The following is a 23,297-nucleotide window of genomic DNA, read 5'->3' on the forward strand; positions in this document are numbered from 1 at the left end:
TATGCTATCTAGTATAATTTTTGGAATTCTTTGCTACTTTTAGATATACTGTGCTACACAGATATCACTAAGTGGTTGACCCTATAACTTCATAACTGTAGCATCATATCCCAGCCCGGTTACTTGAAAATGATCATGCCACACAGAACATTGTATTATATGTCTTTATTCTGAAGTGTGTAACCATTAACTGATCAGTCTACATCATGAACTCCATCACCCACACCCTTATATCACTGTTCTTAAGAGTCCGCTGGGAACCAAAGAGCCCTGTCATCTCTAATTTCCCCAAGATATTACAACTTTCCCTGTGCTAAATAAAAATTACCAAAATATATATAAACATTAGAACTCTTCAATAGGACATTTTGGTGCTCGAATCAATCACCCAGAGCTGGTCATTTGAAACTGCGGAGATTAGGGAGCATTGCCCATCACTGGCATGGGTGACAGACATCGATACAGTCATTGGGCTCTCTGGATTCTCGCGTGAACAAGTCTCTCTCCTGATATCTGGAGTTGATAAAGTATGAGGCAGGTGCTTGAAATGCACAGAATCTCGTGTAATGGACTTTCCAGACACTGATCAATCACCATGTGCCCTTTACTGGTTACAACCCTCAGTGGGTTGTAATCAAAATGAGCATCAGACTTGCATTTCCGTTTCTGCCAGACTAGGACTTGGCCTAATCTGTTAGAACACAGTGCTTCCAGCACTGCGGCGTCTATCTACATAGGTTTTCATTTTGCGTTTGAGACAAATCAGTGCTTCGAAGTTTATCAAGGCTATTTAACCTCTCAGTGGTCCATTGTGGCACTTTGGAGCCCATGGCTCTCCCAAACATTAAGGTGGCAGGGCTCTCACTCAAGGTAGAATGGGGAGTGGACCTGTATGCACGAAGTATAGACTGAAAAATAGATTTAGGTTTGTGCTTTTCCCACTCAGTGCACTTAATGGTCTCCTTAAGGGTACTTTTAAATCTCTTGACTACACCATTTGCCTGTGGCCAGTAAGGTGTTCTTTTTTGCTGCTTAATTTTTAAACGAGTGAGAAAGTCTTTAAAATTCCCTGACTACTGAAAGGTGGACCACTGTCAGATTTCAAAATCGATGGGAACACCCCAAGGTGCAAAAATACTTTCTAGTCTCTCAATGACTCCTTCATGAGTGGTTGACAACAGATCCTCTACCAGTCGCAGTGCTTTAGTGACAACAGATCCTCCACCAGACGCAGTGCTTTAGCGCCAAGGCACCTGCAGGTATTCATGCGCTGTATAAATTCCATTAACATTAACCAGAGGAAAATGGGAATATTCATTATTAGAACATTGGAATGTTGGGAGCTCCATTGCAGACAATGGAGTGCTCCCTGCACTTGTTTAAATAGTTAGAACATTCTGCCCTCTAGTGGCAGAATGTTCTAATAGCCTTATAGCCCTTCATAGCAGGGCTATACCGGCAATTAAAGTCCTGCTGTCTCGTTAAAGTCCCTCGCCTTTGGCTCGGGCCTTTAATGATTCAGCGGGCCTTTAATAGCCGGTATAGCCCGCTACGGCGGGCTACAAGGCTATAATAATTACTAGTAAATGAGGTCCATTGTCAAAGGGAATCAAAATAAATTGATTGTAATCTTCTGTCGTGCCTGCTTTGGGAGATCCTACACATTTAATGAACGTGGAGTCTTCTTAGATGACAAACAGTTGCACAAATGACATGCATTTAACTTTCACCAAGATGGGCAAACACACTTGCTCCCGTAAAGCTGGTTTCATAGCAACAATCCCACGGGGTCCCTCATGGGCCAGTTCAATAACTTGTGTTCGTAGTCTCTCAGGTATGACAAATCTCGACCCTCTTCAGATGATGCCTTCTGGAGTAACTGAAAATTCTGGTTGCATATTTTTGAATTTCTGGTATTCAAAGTCATTATCTAGAGGTCGAGGATGGGTTTGGCACAACTGGTGTGTAATGATGTCTGAGTATTAGCACATCCCTGTCAATTCTCGTGGCAGCAATTATTTATTCTACTGATATGGCAGCAATGGTACTGGACTTCACAATGTAGTAAACATAGGCATCAGCCGCTTTATGTGTAGTGCCATGACACTGTATGAGCACACGTGAGAAGTAGTCAGCAGGATTTTGATCTTTTCCTAGACAATGCACATCCATGTATTCATACTCCTGCAATCGAAACCCAAACCTCTCAATGAGAGGGAGCTTTTAGGGCTTCCTTGCACTCGGCTAGCATGCCTCTAGCATTTCTCTGTACCTGGTTGTCACTGCCTTTGAGTTGTTGTACTGTATGAATGACTGCTTTGTGCCATGTTGTGACGCAGTACCTGATCTCAACTTTATCAAACACATTTCTAGCTGAAGATGAACAAACTTTCTGGGAGGCCTTCACTTTCTTCACAGTTCTTGCACCAGCTTGAGTGTTGCTTTGACTCCACATCTGCCAACTGTTGATTTTGACTTCAACTGAGGCACGCACGAGCAGTTTGCTGCTCTACATCAAATGCTTGGGGAGAACACACTTGGTTCTTCAGGTCACATGTTATGTAATCTCCCATCTCATGCCAGTCGTAGCGTCCTACCCCCAGTATGGGTACTTGCAAAAAATTTCACGCCACACACGGACCTTGGCATTACACGTATTTATCCCATGTTTGTGTGTTTAAACTTGTGGTTTTTCCTGCCTGTGACTGCTTCCATTTAACCTGTTGAATTGTGGGATTTGCAGTCCAACCTCTGTAGTTCTCCCCTCATTTCCCGTGACTATCAATGTTTTCACCAAATGTCTCCTTTGCTCTATGCCAAGACCTGTATGTTAAGCAGTGCACCCCCAGCGACCATTTTGTGTTAACAAGTCAGTGAACCCAGCCCCCTACCTTCCCCTCTGAGACAGCAGTAATCTGCTGTAAGAGGTTTAAACTATGTTTAATAGGGACTGTGCACTTCGTTTTTTGGCCAGGAGAGGGAGTACAGCTTTATACAAATAGTGCTGTTAGAAGACAAGTTTGTCAGGGCCTTACCTGCATAAGTCCAAAGTGTAGATTGAGCTGATGGGTCTCCTAGGAGATTTCTGAATAGAGGAGCAGCTTCCAACTCCCTGGCCAGCAAACCTTGTCTGAGGTAGGCTGGGACCTTATATAGTCTGATATTGTTTGGTCCATGTGTACACCGATTGGTGGTTGTATCTGATGTTTCTATTGGATTAGGGTTAGTGTCCTCATTGGTTGGGTATTTGAGTGTTCAGATTGGTTTCTGGGTCTGTGATTCAATCAATGTAGGGTTGGGGCTAGGGTTAGGGTTTCTATTGGAAGTAGGGACTAGGGCTTTCTGTGTTATTGGTTGTTGGGACTAGGGTGGGACTAAAGCTAGGCCTTTAATTGGAAGTAGCGATAAGGGCTTCTGGTGTTATTGGTTGCTGGACTAGGTGTGGGACTAAGAGTAGGGTTAGGCTTTCTATTGGAAGTAGGGACTAGGGTTTCCCGGGCCATTAGTTGCTTGGACTAGGGTTTGTAGTACTGATAGGGCTAGGGCCTCTTGGACGTAGGGATCAGGGTGTTTGAAACTGAATGGGTGCTTGGACTAGGGCTAAGATTGGCTGCAATGTCCTGATCTCCTATTGCTTCTAGATTTTAGGGCTAGTGTTGTGATTGGATAGTGTTAGGGCTAGGGTTCCCACTGGCTGAAGGGGTCACCTTACTACTAGGTCTGTAAACGTCCAAGGCTTTGGGCGTCTCAGCTCAGGCATCCCAGCTAAAAGTGGAGAGGACAAGGGTGAGTGCCTCTTTGAGCCTGTTCGAGACTGGTCGGGACCTGGGCCAGAAATGCTGCCCATTTTCTCATTCAATAAACCCCAACCTATATATGTGTCCCTCTGTATATAAGCATTTATTTGCACTATAGATATGTACCTATATTTGTGTATTGCTTTGTATAAACATGTAGAATAATTATGTTGTTTTAAAAACAAACAAAAAAATCATCATCTTTGGTCTACATGTACTTGCTTCCATTGTGCATCTCTATGTACCTCCATGTACTTGAATCTGTGTGTCTGTTTCTTTTCTCCTAAAAAAGCATATCCAATGCACCGTCCTATTTCTCATCCTTTACCTCTATCAATATCTTTAATCTGCATATACTTAACTCCTATATGCATCTATATGCTTTCAATGTACTTATGGATCTATACATTTATCACTTTCTTCTAATTTAGCATTTCCAATGCACTACCTATTTCTCAACCTATACTTCTCTCAATATATCTTCTACCCCAACTTTCCGACTCATCTCAAACTTCTTTCTACTACTGTTTCCAATGCACTACCCTATCTCTCAACCTATACATCTATCATTATATCCTCTACACCCACTCTGATTTATCCAAACCCCATACCACTACTATGTTCCCCAAATAACCCTTTCTTGACTCTCCTACTCTACCCCTCCTTGCATCATCTGACACCTCTTTTACTATACCAATACCCCAAATCAAACCTTTCTAAACTATTCCCTCTGACTCTTGCCCTTAAAAACCCTTTTTACTCATCCAAAAGCCTCCTCCTACTCTTATGACCTAAATAACAGAAAACCTTCACTATCTCTGCACTATCCTTTTCAATCAAAATAACAGACTAACATGTTCACTTCTCTAATTCAATATTCCACTATACGAATTCACCACTAATCCTTTATGGGTTCCAGAGTAGTGTGCTACTCGCCAACAAAGCGTTTCAACACCTCATCAAGGTTACAAATGCTATACAAATGCAAACCATTTTCCCTGGTTTACCCCACCCCAACTCTTCTCAATCCAAATAACGGACTAACATTCACCACTCAAATTACTTCGTATTTCACTATACTATTTTTCAACACTCATCCTTTATGGGTTCCCGAGTAGCCTGCTAGTCGCCAGAGAAGTGCTTCAACACCCCATCAGGGGTAACAGGCGCTATATGAATGCAAACCTTTCCTTCCCTTCTATCCCTCCGCTATCCTACTCACTCCAAATAACTGACTAATATCCACCACTCAAATTACTTTCATATTCCAATATATTAATTCACCACTAATCCTTTATGGGTCTCCTAAGTAGCGTGCTACTCACCGAAAAAAAAAAAAACGCTTCAACACCCCATCAGGGGTAAGAAGCGCTATAAAAATGCAAACTTTTTTTCCTCTTATATCCTTCTGCTATCCTTCCGAATACAAATAACTGACTAACATATCCACCACTTAAAATGTACTTGCATGTTTCACTATACTAATTCAACACTAATCCTCTATGGGTCCCGGAGTAGCATGCTACTCGCCGAAAAGTGCTTCGACACCTCGTTGGGGGTAGTAAGCGTTATACAAATGCAAATACAATGCAATACTTGCAATAGCAAAAAGAATCATCTACATAGTCTAGCATGTACACTTTCTTTGCACCCAGTTGACCAAACTTTCAATCCTTCACCAGTCCAATGTTTTGCAAAGATTCGTCAAATGGGGTGTAAAGTTATTAAGTGACAAAAATCCAAAGAATTCCTAACTCTCTCGGCTAACCCTTCATACAGAGTGGCTAACGCCACTCTGTAAAGTAAAATAAAAAAACAAATATACATACATATATACACACACACACACCCACACATTTTTCAAAGTATTTATCAAATCAACAGGTTTTGGGCAATTCCAGACCTACAAACTGAAACATTTATTTTTTTGTTGATTTGAAGGAATTATTTTCTCATGTATCAGATTGTCTTCCTTTACCAACTCATAGAATAGATGTACACAGTTTCTTTGCAGTAAAATTTATGTCACCTCTAGAACTATGTTTGGTTGATTTCAACTTCATTCTCCCTGGTCCTTATTTGTGCATATATTAAATATATATGTTTTGTTTGAAGCAAAGTCTGCCCCATGTGTTACACTTTATGATTTTATGACAGAAGTCTGCTAAACAAAATCATTCTTTCAATGCTAGATTGATCAACAGTTCACCACCAATCCGGGATGAACAGTAATAAATCATTTTGAGATATTATCTTTGAAATTCATCTACAAATAAAATCCCTTGTAGGCAAACTTTCACTTATTTTAAGACCTACAAAGGGGCCTTTGAGAAAGCAAACCCCAACCACACCTATTATTGTGACAGTTTGTTGGAACAACATACGGTTTAGTGATTACACTCAGGTTAAAAATACATTTACCAAATAAATATTTACAGTTGAGCCTGCCAGCGAGTTCATAGCATGTGCTCTTGGTAATCAAAGTTAATTCAATATTTCACAGTACGATATCAAATGTATTCATAGGGGGGGAACAAATTTATCACAGAAGCAGATAAAAAAACATTTTTAAAAATCACATTACTACGTAAAGTATGAAATTAATTATTCTAAGGCATGGCGGCTACAAAAGCAACACATTTCCAGACCCGTGGCACTTCTGCACACACCGTCACATTTCACAATGTAGTTTAGTCCAGATGAAATGTTGTAAATAACTAACTTTACTGAACACATAGTAGAAGAGGTGTTTTGCTGCAGGCCATACATATATTGCATTTTTCTAGAAAAGGGAGCATAAACATTTAGTCCTCACCCGTGTACAATCGATTAGCAAAGACCATTTTCAGATTCTTCGCTTGACACAGCCCTTAAATACTATACTATCCATGCTTGGATAACTTCATGCTTAATTAAAGCGCAAAGAAAATCAGCCACACCTTATCCCAAATCTCCCATTACCCATCAAAACCGAGTATATCATTTAATTTTTTTAGCAGAGGAAACTTATTTTAATATTAATTGTACCACATAGTAAGTAAACACTGTAGACCAATGTGCCTACGGGCATTCTCCTAACATTCTGTGATTATCCTCCTCCCGACTGTGTTAAACATCTGACAGCAAGATACAAGGAGAAAAGAGGGACTAAATTATATTTTCTGGTAGTGTTAAAGTCTAGGATGGATTAGAGAACTGCTGCTTTCCCCTCGATTCACTTCCCACTGTTGAGTGTGTGTTAACACATTACCCTGTGCAACAAGTTGGGCTGACCATAGTCTAGCCACTCAAACCATAATGTTGTTCCATTGTCCTAGTTCAATGCAGCATTGGATCCTATGCGAGTAGATTTTGTAGAGTTCATAATTTGCTAAAAATTAAAAAAGGTGTAGTGCAGAAAGAAAAGGGGATGAATGGAGGTCTTGCAAAACTATCAGCCGTGGACTGGAATGCAGCACAAGCAAATGCTATTGGCTGAGACTACAGCCTGTATTCTACACACCACCTTTTGTGTACTGTGGAGCAATTCTTTCATATCTTAGGAAGGTACCGGACTGTTGCATTCATGGAAGAGAACACAGTCACACAGCTCTTCACTAGCTCCACTGGACGACATCAGCTTCAAGATATACTTCAAATAATAGGGGATTATCCATTGAAAATCACATGTACCAAAAAACAACCAGCCTTCACAAACCATACTTTATGTAGAAAACTTCAACATGAAAAGCCACCTCAACAGTGAAAGCTAAAACAGAGCCAACACCTTTAAAATCCCACCTCATCTTGGGATCCTGCAAAAGGGCCACACAGAAAGATTGGGAGAGAAGACCACACTGAAGAAGTATTAAGAGTGTCTGGGGCAAACCTTGAAAGGCGAAAGTTGTGATGAATCTAGCAACCATGTTGAGAGTTTGTTCCAAGAGTAGGCATGTCAGAGGTATAGCTGATCCGGTCTGCTGCCAGGTATGGAGGTAGCGCAACCGCACTCACTGTATAAATCCAAGTGAACATTGGCAATACTTGAACAATGTTCTTGCAATAACGTAAAGAGTGCAGAGTAAAATAATTATTACTCTATTATACCATCAGAATCTTTACATAGCATTAATTATGATAATAGTTAACTAGACATAATGTAACATCATTCAGTGTGGATCATTCCACCCATTATTATGGTAAATTGAAGATGCGGAGAGGAGGGCAATACCACCTCTTATACTGGTGCCAACATTGCTGAAGGGGAGGTCAGTAGACAGAGAGACCAAGTCTACACATGTATAAACACAAACTAATTGAATTTGCAAATGTCAAACATTAAAGAGGAAAATAAAAAAGACAAAAAATATTTTAAAAAAACAAATCAAGACTTCAAATTGAAAAAAATGTAATGACAATTGCGTTTTGAATTGGACACACTCCAAAAAAAAAATAAAACACTGATGCCACCACAAAGGCACCACCTGCAAAACAGCTGGGTACTGAGAGGCACAGACTGAGTAGCAAAGGCTTACCATCCTGATGGGGCTCTGCCTTAGATCTACATCTTTCACCGGCTTTTCCTGGTCCATGGGAGCCAGACCCCGGCGCCCTAGAAGCTGCAGGACTGCGGCATTGTCTCTGGGTGAAGCACCGTCCTCCGGTGCTGGGAGGGAATGGCGGCATGCTCGACAGTATATGTCGGAAGATAAGAGCAGGCGAATGACTGGGGGTTTGATATGCTCCTGTTCATACTGGTCCGTGTAGAAGGGTTCCTTCAGCTCTTCTGGGACGTGGTCTGTGGATACAAATGATAAAATGGGTTTAGAATGAATCTCATACCATCATCAACACAAAACCAACCCGCACCTAGTGTGCAAGTGGGCTGGTGCAGTGGACGAGAGCATTTAGAGTTAACATGATCTGACAGAGCTAAAATGTCGACTGATTTTGAGATGGCATTAGGTGTACATGATTAAAAATGTAAACTGCTTAATGATTTTTTTGTGTACAAGAATGAAGCCAACATATTAGACAATATAAACTCGTATATTTTAAGTTTTTGATAGTTATAAGTGATTTAAGCACTTTAGGATTCAGGGTAAGGATATTACCTCGAATCTAAAAAAAGTGAAATCACATAACTACCAAAAACTTAAAATATACGGGTTTCTATTGTCTAAAAGGTTGACTTCATTCTTCCTAAAAAAAATTATTTAAAAAAAAATCAGTTGCCATTAAACAGTTCTAGTTTTCCATAATTTTCACCTAATGCAATCTCAAAAGCAGTACTATTGCTATGGTGGTTATATGGGCTAGGCATAGCTTTATCTAGAATGTCATTTTTCGAAATCTATACTAGGACAGATGCATTTCCTTCGCTGCAAGTTTCTCGTACTCTCGCCTTCATAATGTTTATTATCACACAGATGCACAAAGACAAAACTTAATTTGCTTGTGCGCGTGCTGGACAGTTTCTCACATACATATGACAAGTTATAATCAAGGCTGTGTTGGCTCAACCTTCATCAAGGCTGTTAAAATGTAAACCACCAAATTGGGAACTCATAGCACATATGTGTAGCACTATTAAGCACCACAGCTGTGACGTCAAGCCCAGAGTAATACTTAAATTTACCTTGTAGAACATCTTGGTAACCAATATTTTAGTGCATCTAAGTTGATGAATAATTGCTCCTAACGTCGTTCTCTCGGATATAGCTAGAATAGGTTTATTTAACCACATAGCAGAGAGGGTTTATTTTATTTTTAGGTCGAGCATATCGCCGTGCGTATGCGCTGCACTATCGGAGGCTTCATGTAATCACTTCAAACTTCTCTGTGTAGGTCAGACTCCTCCCACACATCTGATTGGCCTTTGTGTGTGTCTTTCAGGACTGAAAGCACTCCCACAGCATTTTGATGTAAGGAGCGGGCAGCGGCAGGCGTTGTGGCAGCTGCATTCCTCTGCTGTGTTGCATCATATTACTAATAAAACACAGCACAGTCGCTTTCACTTTCGCGGCCGTGCTTGTTTTTAAACTGTTGCATCGCTGCGAGGCTCGCTTTGAAACATACTTTATCTTTCAGCAGGGCGCTCAATAAACAGGCGCTAGCTTTATTCGAATTATTACAGCGTGGCATGCCAAAGATTCTTTAAACATAGTGGCCGTGCCTTTCTTTTGTTGTGCCCGGTGCACTTGAATTCATACTCTTTCATCGTGACCCTCATAAATCGTGTGCCATGCTTTATTTTGTGCTGCAGGAAGTATTTAAATATAACAATATTTATTCTTGTAAGCACTATTTTTTGTATACGGCACGACGTGCTTTGCTTATATTTAGCGTACCGTGCTCGCTTTCACTTTCTAAATGGCTTGTAAGGGGTAGGCTTTGAACTGAACTGTGTCGTGCGCACTGTTTTTGTTTCTCGCCTCTATACGAGGCGCATCCCTAGGAGAAAAATGAAGGTTATATTTACATGTCTGACCCGAGGACGAGCCACCCAGTGCAGTTCCTCTGAACAGTACTGATTGGTTTCAGTTAGTGGTAATAGAGATCTGATGAGAAGTCTAGATACTGCTGAAAAGTGCTGGTACTGTTCTATACTAACGGCTGTTGTTCTGAGAGGTACCAGTACTATTGCACCTATGAAGTCACAGGTAATGTCCTAAAGTTTAGCGCGTCTTGCGCGCTTTCACTTTCTAAGCAGCCGTACAATCAACAGCCAGTACGGTTTCAAATGAGGAAGTATGTTGAGCAGCCGCAGACCGCGCGCGCACGGCAAAGGACCTAGTTTTTTTCCGATTTCCAGCTCAGGTACGTCATTTGTAGCTGGCATCTCCATGGCTTACTATCCTGTGCCGTACCCCCCCACCCCCTCACAACACTGAGCCCGCCCCCACCACCACTCCTCGCTCTAAGCGCTGCTCGGAGTTTCAGATTTAAGGCACTTTTATTTACTTTGTGCACCGCTTGCACATGTGACTTATGTCCCTTTGCAGTGCCCCCACCCACCCACAACAGAGTTTACCCGACCCCCTTCACAACACTGAACTCATACTCAACATCCGCCTTCGCCACTTTCAGGCGCGCAGCTGGTCATGGACGAGGGGGAGGAAGAAGGATCTGCAAACATCACCGGGACGCAGGTAATGAAAGCACTCCCCATATTTTAACTCAAAATTGGAGGGGAAAGGTGTGTAAAATTGAATAGCTCTTCGCATATGTTCCTCTTCATTAGTGCGTCCTAACTATACTTTTTAAAAACTCAGCGGCACTGGGACAATATATTGCTTTTGTGTTTTTCTCCATTACAACAAATTATAATCAATATCTGGCTATAATATCAATGCAGCACATTATAAACCGAGTGCGGTTATTGCTCCATTGCAGTTTCTGAAAACAAGCACTTATAAGGCCCCAAAGGCAAGACCTATTGACCATGCCAATGCTTGTTTTATTACTGAATAATATCACCCGCCAAAGTGATTTTCCTTGTAAGAACCCAATGCCATCAACAAGTGAAACAAGGAATAATAATCAGGTTTATTACAATGAAGAATACCAAAATAAAATATAAATAGTCTATAAATAGGACCAAAAATTCCATCCACCTAGTCATATTTAATGATTTAAAAACAAACAAAAAACAGCTGCCTCATCATTGAAAGGGACAAATAGTTTGACGACATTGATTTCTTGTAATGGCTCTGCAGTCCTTTTCAATAATCAAATCACTGCATTTTAGTCACACAGGAGATACAAATATGTTACAAACGCTGTACAGAAAGTAGACCATAAGGGGCCCACTATGACTCAAAGTAAAGCCAGTAAGCATATCAAGCAGCTAAGCACACAGTCACTATGGCTGCGGCACAAGTCCTTGATTACTTGGAAGTAGGACTCTAAAACCACCGGTATTTCTACATACCAGAAATTGCAATTTTTCTCATCTGGTTTGCCAGAAGGTTGTGAAAATGTGTGTCCCCAGATTCATCATCACGGGGGCAATACGTACATAAGCCCACAATTTAAAGTTGGGTAAATGCGAAGGGCGAGCAGAGAGGACAGGCTCACACATGTTCACTACTCCAGTTTCACTCTACCATGCAGGAACGCTGTAAAAAGCGTACCACAGGGGCTTCATGACCCCTCAAGAGATGCACAGCCGCTCGTGAGTGGGTCGAAAAGAGTCCATGTGCCACCCATGTCTGGCAGACCAACCAAAAGCCATGAGAATTGTTTCAGGCCTGAAGCAAATCAAATTCTGATTCCCCGTTTCCCAAATAGCTCATGTAACCTCCATACGGGGTCAGTAAATTTGACCTTTAGCAACACTGGACCTGTGAAAAGGTGCCCAGGTCTCCAAAATACACAGTGTCCAAAAATGCATCTGTGAGACGGAAGTAGGGGGAGAAGAATAAACGTACTCCAGCATGGTTGCCTTAATACGATTTGCATCCTGCAGTTACCATTTCTTTTCCAAGAAAGGAGGATCCAACCCTTTACACAGCACCTTGTTTGAATCTAGACACCCCAGGAGAATTATCTGGGGGACAGGCCACAGACAGATATCCCACGTTCTGGGACACGGCAAAAAAAAATACCATCAACCCTTTGCCCTGCTCCATGGACTGACTGCATGTGGATTTGAGTTCAAAGTGTGCACGCTTGAATTGGCCCTGATATATATTCTATCAGTTTCTATTGTTACTGCTAAACACCAGGAACAAAAGCTTAGGGTAGCACGAATCCCAGGTCAGGAGCACCTCTGAAAGGACAGACAGATTCATAGTTGATTGGCTCAGCTGTGACCCTGCTCGCCGTAATTTACCAAAAATTCGCGACCCCCTAAATATAGAGGGATAGGAGCACCCCATGTGAAGGAGGTGACCGAGAAGGGAAGCATGCGTGGAAACATCTGCCGGTTACTTCTGCTTAGAGTGACAGGACTGTAACTGGTGGCGCTGACCGGAAGAGGAGGTGCAAGCTGAGACGCGGACAGTTGCGGACTGTTGCCGGAGGTGTCGCTGGGTGCAAGTCGAAACAGCCGACACAATCGAACCTGCTTATTGAGGCTTATTGTGGCTTACTGCGGCACCGTAGCTGCAGCCGCCTGCACCGAGGTGAGGGAAGCAGGCGGGGCAGACGGGGGAACCACGGGCTGCGGACTGCGGACCACGGAGCACAGAGACAGGGTGAGACGTCAGTCGATGTCGGGTGCTGACGCTGCCAGTGAAAAAAGCACCGAAACACAGCACAGCCCCATGTCTGTTGCTGAGGCGGCTGACACAGTTTGACAGCCGAGTGGGAAGAGGCGAGAGGCGAGCCCAGAGGCAAAAAAAAAAAAGCGGTAAACTGCCGCGGAGACCTGCAGTGATCCGCGGCCGCAGGGGGAGTCGCGGGGAGACTCGCCGCGAGCCTCTGACCGGAGCCACCCCCTCAAAGGCCCAAGATCCGGACTGGGGCAGTAGGACCTCAGGAGACAGCAGGAGGCAGCGGGAGAGAGCTGCTTAGCTCAGAGAAACAGCGAGTGGAGCGCTGTCAACTTCCTAGAGTGTTTTAGTGATCCAGAAGCAGAGTGCAGCGGAGTGCAACAGGGAGAGTGAGCAGAGAGCAGAGGCAGAACAAGCGAGAAGGACGCTAAGCAGGACGCCGTCGCACCTGTAGGCGATTATCTTGGCGGTCATCGCGGCGGTCTTGGCGGATGGTCGCTGTAGACTGCAGATTACAGAGCACAGACTGAGACATCTTACGGTGAGCACCGGTGAGTGGGGTACAAGACTATTTTTTACTATATCCACCCCATATCCACCCCACATTGTTCGGAAGAGTCCCTCGCTGGCGCATGAAGGCCTGAAAAGCTATCGGCTGATTTAGGGAAAAAACAATTGTTTGATACTAGTGACAGTGCCATTACCCCACCCAAACGTTACACACCGTATCCACACCTCGCTATCCTCCCTGACGGCAGCTGTTCCTACTCATAGGGGGCAGACAGGCTTGGGAGGGGGAGTGGAGGTGGAGTAGGAAGTGGAGCATAGGTGGTCGGACGGTCATTATTAAAAACGGAAAGAATGAGATCTGGGAAAGTGCGGTTGAATATAAGTGTAAAAAAAAAAACCAAGGAAGATACATACCAGGGAACACAAAAGGCAAGTAGAAAAAGGAAGAGGATAACACAACAAAGAGAAAGACTAGTGTTGGCACCTGAGCTAGCAGTTCCAAGCCCAAATCAAAGTAACATTGGGATCAAAAAATTATTTTACCTAAAAGACCCCATGGCGACCATCTATGGGCAAACGCAGGAACAAGACCTCCAATCTAGCCCAATTACACCAACACCAAGCGTAAAGGAGAACGCGCAGGAGCAATCTACCACCAAGAAGATGGAAAAAATAGAATCACAAGGTACTCATAGTGAGAATAGTCCAATAAACAACCCAATAGATCAGCTACAAACCTCTCGGTCCCCTGCCAAGCAAAACAGAAACATTGGCCCTCGCAAGCCCCTTGTAGTAACAGCCCAAATAAACCAGAATGACTTACAAATTCACGAAAGAGTCGAGGAAATAAAGATCAAGGATAAGGGAAAGGTGAAAGAAACAATAACAGGGAATAAATTGGGGGCGGAGTATAATGCCTCACAGGACAACTCATGGCTAACCTCCCTCTCCCTACCTGATGACATAAACCTGGACAGACAGGAAGAGAAAATAACAACCAATCCCAGTTAGAAGCATACTCAAATATCAGCCAAGGTCTACAAACCAGTCAGACGACAAGGAGACCAGGAAAATGGTCCTAGTAATACCGGAAGGCTGGAATCCACCCCATTGCATCTAAACATTAACCCCCTCGAACGGGATAAAGACCAAAATAAAACTAGGATGGTCTAATAACAAACTAAACCTAGAATCTCCAATTACGATATCTACGAGTAAATTAGATTAAGAGTCAGAGGTACTGGGAATACCGTCCAGAGAAGACGACAAGGCCCCATGGAGTAAAACATTACTAAACACCTTAGACCAGGCAATTAAAGCACTGAATTTTCAGTCAGATAAAATGGATGTGCAAATCGACCTTATAAACCTTATTGCGGGTCATATTTCAGGTATAAACACCAGGCTGGACTATATGGCAAACCTGCTACTATGGAAGGCCGATAAGGGACTACATACAGAGACCATCAAGCCAAGCTGTGTATGCGGCAAATTAGTGGACAACATGTAAAATTTACCGGTCATACTAAATGACATCTTAAGGGCGGTCCAATCATCAGTGGATACAAAACAAAACTTCAAATCCACGAGCCATACTAAGGCAATAAATTCTGAATTAGAAACTAGGAGCCAACACATAGAAATTGATCCGAACCAAAACAGTTACGTAGAGGAACAGCTAAGTAAGACAAGTGAAGAAAAGTCCGACAATGGAGCAGGCCAAATCGAGGAGGCGCAAAGTGCAATAATCCAAACTAAAGTCAAGCTAACAAAAAGACAAAAAAAGTGCGCTAGGAAAGGAAGGATACAACTTAAATTCCAACCTACAGTAGACACTCATATGTACCCCATCTTCCACCATAACTCCTCTAAGAAAGAGAAAACAGTTTCTGAAGTAATCAACTCTAAGCATATAGACAAGTCCCCAGATCAACTAGTCCAGTTAAGTGCAGTGATTGGGAATAGCCTGATTATAGAATCACCAACAGGCCCTCCCCATACAAAATCAAAACAAACACAATGGAGTAAACATTTGAATACTCAGAAAAAAACAGGAGCGCAGGATAAAGACAATTCTCAAGACTAGGTTGACGAAAGGGTTTTAATCCAAGAGCCCTGTGTAAAACGGATAGTAACGATTCACCAGACAGATGAAATGCAAATACCTGAGGCCAAATCATTAAATCAAGAAATGAGACGTCAAAATGCCGCAATCAACGCAGACAACATACAAAACGTAATAGACAAAACCAACCAAAGGCAATCTATAAAAAGTGTAGAGGAAAAAGTTCGGTGGGGCAACGCGTGGAAAGTGAACACCTTCCATTAATTACCAAAATAAAAATGCTGGTCAGTAAGACAGAAAAACAAAACACCAGCAGTCAGTATACTGAAAAATTAAATCTGCGTAAACTGAAATGGGGAGGAAAGGACATAAAACCAACAATGGATAAATTCAAAAACGAACTGCTCAGACTAACACCGGAAGAAAAAGAAAACCCAATAAAAACATGGGAATACCTATGTGAAGTCGTAACAAGATGCCCCCCAATCGCAAATCATAATGCGAGAAGATTCAGTACTGGGAAAAAGCCTTGGTATAATATTACCTTGAGAGAGGAAAAAAGGAAAATCGCACGAGAAGTCAGGAAGCAGGTTTTAATGATAAAAAGTGGAGAAAAAAACCAGACCAGTTGAAAGGGAAAGCCATGCGGAAAAGATACAAGACCATGCTGAGTAGTGCAAAAGCCATACCAAGATGAAATCTGGACTAAATTACTAATTGCCGGGAAACACAAAAACGCCGGAAAATTTGGGGGTATCATCAACAAATTGACAAAGGGTAACACCCTAAGACAGGAGGCAGGCATTGGAGAATGTAAGTGGATCCAACATGTCAAAAACATGTTTATCGATAGGGCAGAAGGTCAGAACCGGCATTGTATATCAGATTGTAAAACTCGCACTAGAAACTCCGAACATGCGGGTACTATCTTAAGAATAGGAAATAGACCACCAGAAGAAACTCCGAAGATAACTGTGGGTTGTGAAAATGGGAACATAAGGAAATCTGAAAACACTCACTAGTAAATCAGAAAAATTAGTAGATACAGTGCCAGACACCCTAGTAACAACAGACCAGCTAAAAACAATTATAAATCGCCTGAAAAAAGAGGGGGCAGCGGGTCCCAACGGGCTTCCAAACTCCATCTTTAAACACTCACCTGAATTCTGGGCAGAATATTTAACACCACTTTTTAGCGTAATTTACAAAAAGAAAAAACTGCTCAGATCCTGGAACGGGAGCATAATTCACCCCATTTTCAAACAAGGTGATCACAATGAGCCTGGGAACTATAGGCTGATTTCACTGACGGATGTGGAGGCAAAATGCTTATTATCACACCTTCATGAATGGATGGATGGAAACCACGAATATAATACCAATGTTCCAAACGGGTTTCCGGCCAAGAACCGGTACACTAACAAACCTGATAACCCTGTCTCTGTTGAGAGAAAAAGTAGAAAAAAGAAAGACAAGACTGTACGCTTGTTTTATAGACCTGCGAGCAGCCTTCGACAGGGTGAACAGAACCAGACTGCGGGAAAAACTAAGATCATGGGGCCTCCCGAAGAAATTACTGGAGCCAATTATAAGCTTGTATATTAACATCTGGGCTCGAGTTAATTTGGGAGGCGGTTGCAGCATCACAGCCGAAATTACAAAACAGGGCCTGAAACAAGGCTGTGTACAGGCACCAAGTTTATTCAATCTATATATGGCAGACATCGTCAGTCATAAGTCGGTCGGGGAAAGTCATCCTCCCTACCGGTCAAAAATCCCAATCCCCTTCCTGCAGTATGCGGATGACCTGGTCGTTCTGAGTCAAACACAAATAGGCCTGCAAAGGATGATTAACAACTTGGTAACTTATTTGGAACACAAATGCTTGGAACTAAATAAAGACAAAACCAAAGTGGTCCGCATCGTGGGTCCAAAACAGACAGCATTAAAATGGTACGCAAATAGTACCCCAATAAAGGAGGAAACATCAGAAGTACCTAGGTCTGAAACTAGGGTGAGGCCAAACAAACAAAACAGATCTAAAAGCAAAAACACAGACCTTGATCTACGCATACCGACAATTGCAAAAAATAAACTAAGCTGCCCAAACTACAGACATCTGCTGGAAGTGATGAAAGCACAATCCCTACCCACCTTGTCATATGCATTGGTCACCTGGTGTGGTAAGGAAGCAGGGCTGTTAAACAGTTTACAAAAAAAGCTATACAAAGCCACCCTAAACCTCCCAAAATCGGCATCACCGGCGCAGGTTCGTCTAGAATTTGGCCTTCTGAACCAGAAGTTTCGCAGTATGGGAACCTTTGTGAAACTCTGCCACAAATTACGAACGTCAGAAAAAGGCTCACTGGATAACCTGTGTTGGGAAGAAAATCGGCACTCAGCAGAAACAACACAGGCCAAACAGTTAAGGAGATTTTTTGTCCCAATCCTTGATCTGTATAGGAATTGAAGAAACTTGGGGCTCAATGCCAGATAGAAATACCATTGACAAAATCACAAACAATGCTGTCAAATGGGAATCCTATCTGGAAGATAAAACAAGTACAGCAAAACGACGACACGGGTGGACCCTGATAAATTCATATTCCGGGATAAAGCCACAGACTTATCTGGAAAGTCACTTCAATAGGTTCCTAAAACAAAGATATATAAAACATCGATTAGGCCTACAGTTTTCAAAGGACTGGTTACCATCCTGGCAAAATTGTTACGTGGACTCTCATTGTCGTCTATGTGGATATCAAAATGAATCATTAACTCACTTATGTGCTTGCCCGGCGCTTAATGATTTGAGGAGACTGCTTTTAAAGGACATTTTTAACAAATTGAACATTCGGACATGTAGGCAAGCAGTAATTCGATGGCTAGATGGATCATCTCCTATGTTGGCTTGTAGGGGGGGTTAAATATATGATGAAAGCACAATCCCTCCTACAGCAATCCGAACAGGGAATTATAGCAACAAACTGAAATATATTTCATTTTATTCTTCATATGGCCAACAGACTAATATAAGTAATAGTTACATATGTGTTTTTAACCTTTTACAAATGTATTTTGTAATAATTTTTAAGAATTTTATACAATAAAAATTTACTTGACGACATAGTTGATCTGGTTATGCAACAGATCTGGCCCAAGCCTTACCAGCCGTTCTTTGAACATGCTCTGCGATAAAACTAATCATCTTTACTAAGCAAGCGTGGCATGTGGGGGACTCTCCTGAAGCCCTGCAAAACTTCCAACAGGCTGGTCATATTACTCAACCAACCACCCACATTGGCCTTCACACTTGGAGACTGACTGGCACAGGCAGGGGAACATCTCAGAGGTACGAGCTACTGGACAGACGTCTAGCCCAACATGCTGTAAGATGGAAGTGCTGTCTCAGCATAACATGTCTGACACGTTTTGCCAAGGTAAAGACATTAAGTACATAAGATAACTACAAAAAGTAAAACACACCTTTTTTTAGGCTGTTTATGTATGTTTGTATTTTACACTTCTAAAGCAAGCTGTAACCCTACAGGCATTCTGGGGCTGAAGTTGGTAGTGAGGCATTTCACCGATCATACTACTAATATTGAAAAAGTGACATATCTAAAAGTCGAATGTAATGTACTAACAATCTTTCTAGTTCGGCTTTTTCAATAAATCAATAAGTTAAAATGCACAGACCGATCATAATTCAAACATCCTGCAAGTTAAAACAAAAATTCACTCGCCTCATTAAAGTTGTTTTACTACACCAAGAAGTCAAGAATGAAGCCACTTACACCCAATCCAATTGAAGTGAATGGCCGCGGCGATCAAATTTAATTGAGAGCTTATGTTATTTTGTCCTACAACTCTGCCCTTTTGCCACTGATTAAAATTTTTTTAAAAACTCAGGAGTTTTCAGCTAATCTGAATTTAGTGCTCAAGAGTCTCGTGACACGGCCACTAGGGCTTCAAAAGGACCACCACCCTTTCTCTTGAAGGTCTGCAAGAATGTCAAAGGAGACTCCACCCTGCATGCCAAGAAGATTCATGCTTCTTCTCTATCAGCGAAATCTAGGCACTGGTGAGAGTTTCCCTTTGACCGGATGTCAGAGTGCCAAACGAACAGGTTATTGGGTGGTCTCTTGGGGGTGGGGGAGGATCCATGCATGTCGGTATGAGAGTGCTAAACCAGATTACAGTTGAAAATAATATGCTGTCCAGCCTCGATGGAGTGTGGCACCCTAGTGCCTCTTGGGACTTATTTAGGAAGATTCAAGAGTCCAACTTGGGCAAACCAGTTGAATCAGGTGTTCTACCTTTGTCCTGAAGAAGATGTGTTTCGAGCATAGGATCCACAACATCCATCACCAAAATGTTGTGCAGTGAAATTAAAAAGAAACTACAGCGGAAATACAAACATTTCCTTCTGACCACTACATTTTATTGTAGAGCACTTTTATTGGAATAATTGTACAGCTGCATCTACCAAGGAGCATCAGACCGCAACTGCGAGGAACTAAACCACCCGTCCTGCCACCTGGACCTCCCAAGCATGAAAGTCTGGAGTTAAATTGTTGTGGGAGTGGCAAATTGCTAAACCCTCTACTGAAGGATTCTACAGTAGAAGGATACTACACCGGTAGCGAATAAGCTGGTAATGAATTCTGCTGTGGAGATAGCATACCAGATGTAATTCTGTGTGCAGATTCTTTTTAGGCGGCACCAGGAGGATATCATTCAGGCAATAGAGCTTGAACATTACTATTGCCAGGACTGAAAACGACATATCTGAAAAACTGGATCAATTTTCTAAGAAGGGGCTGGAGTACTGGACCAAGATGTTCATGTGACTAAAGAGAACTTCGTTGTCTAGCCAAGTTCTTTAGCCATTTGAGGTGTAGCATGTAAACATTACATATAGCTACTGTAAAGCGAAGTTACTCTCCATTAACAGTATTGCACTACTATGGAGAAAAGCTGGTACACTACATTGTAATTTGGAGTAGTTCAGGTGCTCAGTAAAGTAACACGACCATTTAAAGCAAGACATATGTATTTTACATGTCTGGGCCTTTCTGTTGCAGAAAACAGTGGTATAAAAACCCATATTTCCCTCAATTGTGAAATATGGAAAAAGTTTCATGCTTGCCTGTGAATTACATATTTAATCATCATGACGACAGCAACACTCTGCAATTCGTTACCATGGTCTTGCTAGTAGGATTATACTACATGGAGTGCCAAATTATATGGCAAGGGTAACTAGAGTAGAGAACGAAAATGCTTATTTTCATCCATTTAACCCATCAGCTTTTTTGTGAACTCATGAAAATAAGTGGCAAACCCATATGTATGTGGTAACACAGCAGCCACAGTATCAGAAATTCACTAGCCCTCACCAAAGTCCGTAGTTTTGTGAACAATATATTCTTGAAAGGCAAACACAACTTTGTGCTGATGCGATAAGCATGGAACACTGGGACCTGCACGTCCAAGCCAGAGAGGGAGGGACTGCAAGCCAGGGGAAGAGGAGGAGCCAAGCTAGAGTGGGCAGTAGTTAGCTAGTGGGCAGTTGGAGCGATAGGGAAATAAAGAGCTCCTGAAAATAAGCTCTGGTGTCAGCGTGGTTTGTGGGCCACCACCAACACTACAACTGGCGACGAGGGTCACTGAATCCCTCGTGTGGTATATACACGCTGCGGAAGTCTGGCGCGTCACAAATGCGCATCGGCATCCAGAAAAGCGCAGCGGAGACGCGCTAATCGTCGCGGTCCGGGAGCCTACCCCGGCCGCATCTGCTCTCCTGTCCTGTGTGGCGGCCTGGGACCCCCCCCACCAGAAAAAGAACGTGTGTGGCGATGCGCTAATCGTCGCGGTCCGGGAGCCCACCCCGGCCGCATCTGCCCTCCTGTCCGGTGTGGCGACATGCCTTACCGCGAGTTGGGAGCCCACCCCAGTCGTGTGTGCTGCCTGAGAAGTCGGCCCGGTGACTGGTGACCGGTACGGATGTGGTCTCAAGGGATGTAAAGGCTCTGTGCAGAGTAGACAGTTCAAGTCTCGTGAGAAGTGAGACTTCCTTGGTGGCCATCTAATAGTCAGGCGCCAGCAGGCAATCTCCTATGAGACTCCTGCGGCCATTTTGAAGTCAGGCAGCCTGTAACAAGGTACAATTTTCATCAAGCATTGGTAAAATCAACTTGGGATATATGTCGTTCTGAGGCTGAGTGATACTATTATGTACTTTCCTGAGCACATTTGAAGCTTGCAAATAAGACTGGTGGAGGTGCTCCTTCCCGGCAATATTTCAGTGTAATCATGGGCAGCCCCAAGCGCTAACTGCAGAAGTGTGACCCATTGTTGTGCATGCGTGGTCGTTTCGGCTAACCTGAACACGGAGTGTTTACTCTACCTACACGATGTCTGGGTCGCCATCATCTCGACGGGATCAGGCGTCCTCCAATGCTGGCCACATGGGTGTGTTGGGAGTATAGTTTCTGCGCCCACCTGAACCACTGATCCTGGAATCCAGGGGAGGCTTGGGCCTTCGATGGAAAGAGTGGTTTGAAGATTTTGAATGGATGTGAATGCCTGTGTGTGGAATTGACTGTATAAAAGTGATGTTTGTATGTATGAATGGATGTATTTGGTGCCTTTTTTGGAATTGTCATTGCGTGTCCTAGTTTTTTAGCATTCATGATTGTCAATTCTTTCTAATGTTTTTTACTGTCCAAATGGAATTATTTACCTAAAAAAAGTATGTTGATATTTATATGTAAAAAAAATGAAAATTAAAAACTTTTTTGAATAAATTTATCTGTATTTTTGCATATGGGTGAGCTGCTGATGTGAGTTGGATTTTTTGATTTCTGTTTAGCAAGGGAACACCCTTTCATGTTTTTCCCTTTTGAAGATTTTGAAGTCTTCTTGTATGGGTCGCACGTGACTGATGAAAAACAGAAACTGTTAGCACTGCGGAACTTGATTGGAAAGGATGTTGGTCAGATCAAAGGAACTCCCCGCTGCGGTTGCATCCGTGTACGCTGATGTGTGTGAAGCACTTAATCGCAAATTTCTACACAAACGGAATGTGGATTGCGAACAATATACGTTCAATTTAGCTTCTCGAGAGAAGGAAGAACTCATGAGCACTTTCATCACACGCCTCAGACGCTTGGCTCGCTACTGTGAGTTCGACTCCTTTTCAACAGAAGATGCCCTTCGCCTGAGAATCATTGAAGGTTGTCAGTCAGAGTCATTATGAATTATGTCATTGAATAAATGACACCTACAAGATCAAGCTGAAGAACACGCCAAGAAAATGGAAGCAGGGCGGAGTGAAAAACGTGAACAAGCGTTCAGGCTTCAATCTCGTAACACACGCCAATACTCTCCTGTGAAGCAGAGGTCATCCAGGTCCAATACGAAACATCAGCCGGCTAGCTGGCGACGTCGCAGCTCAAGTCGGATCAACAAACGACAAGAGCGGCCACTCAGATGCTATCGGTGTGGATATGATTTCCCTCACACGGACGCGTGTCCTGCAATGGGCCAAACATGCAGGAGGGGCGGGAGAGAAAATTACTTTGATAATGTCTGTGGCACACAGAAAAGAAAGACACCGAGATCAGGGAAGGCAATCTCGACCCTGGAGCAGTCGTCATCACGCCAAAGCGGTACGTGATCAGAGAGACTCGTCCACTGGATCGTCACACTCCAGCCGTCAGT

General features: G+C 42.8%; 1 protein-coding gene across 1 annotated transcript in view; it reads right to left on the bottom strand.

The window, feature by feature from the left end:
- Positions 1-23,297, bottom strand: part of CAMSAP3 (calmodulin regulated spectrin associated protein family member 3) — a 260,013-nt gene that overhangs the window by 143,260 nt on the left and 93,456 nt on the right. Inside the window, exon 2 of the mRNA XM_086960399.1 lies at positions 8,312-8,574. Coding sequence (XP_086816525.1) covers positions 8,312-8,574 — 263 coding nt within the window. The remainder of the gene's footprint in view (positions 1-8,311; positions 8,575-23,297) is intronic.

This window comes from Lissotriton vulgaris, chromosome 1_1 (genome assembly GCF_964263255.1).
Source record: "Lissotriton vulgaris chromosome 1_1, aLisVul1.2, whole genome shotgun sequence".
Taxonomy (NCBI): Eukaryota; Metazoa; Chordata; class Amphibia; order Caudata; family Salamandridae; genus Lissotriton; species Lissotriton vulgaris.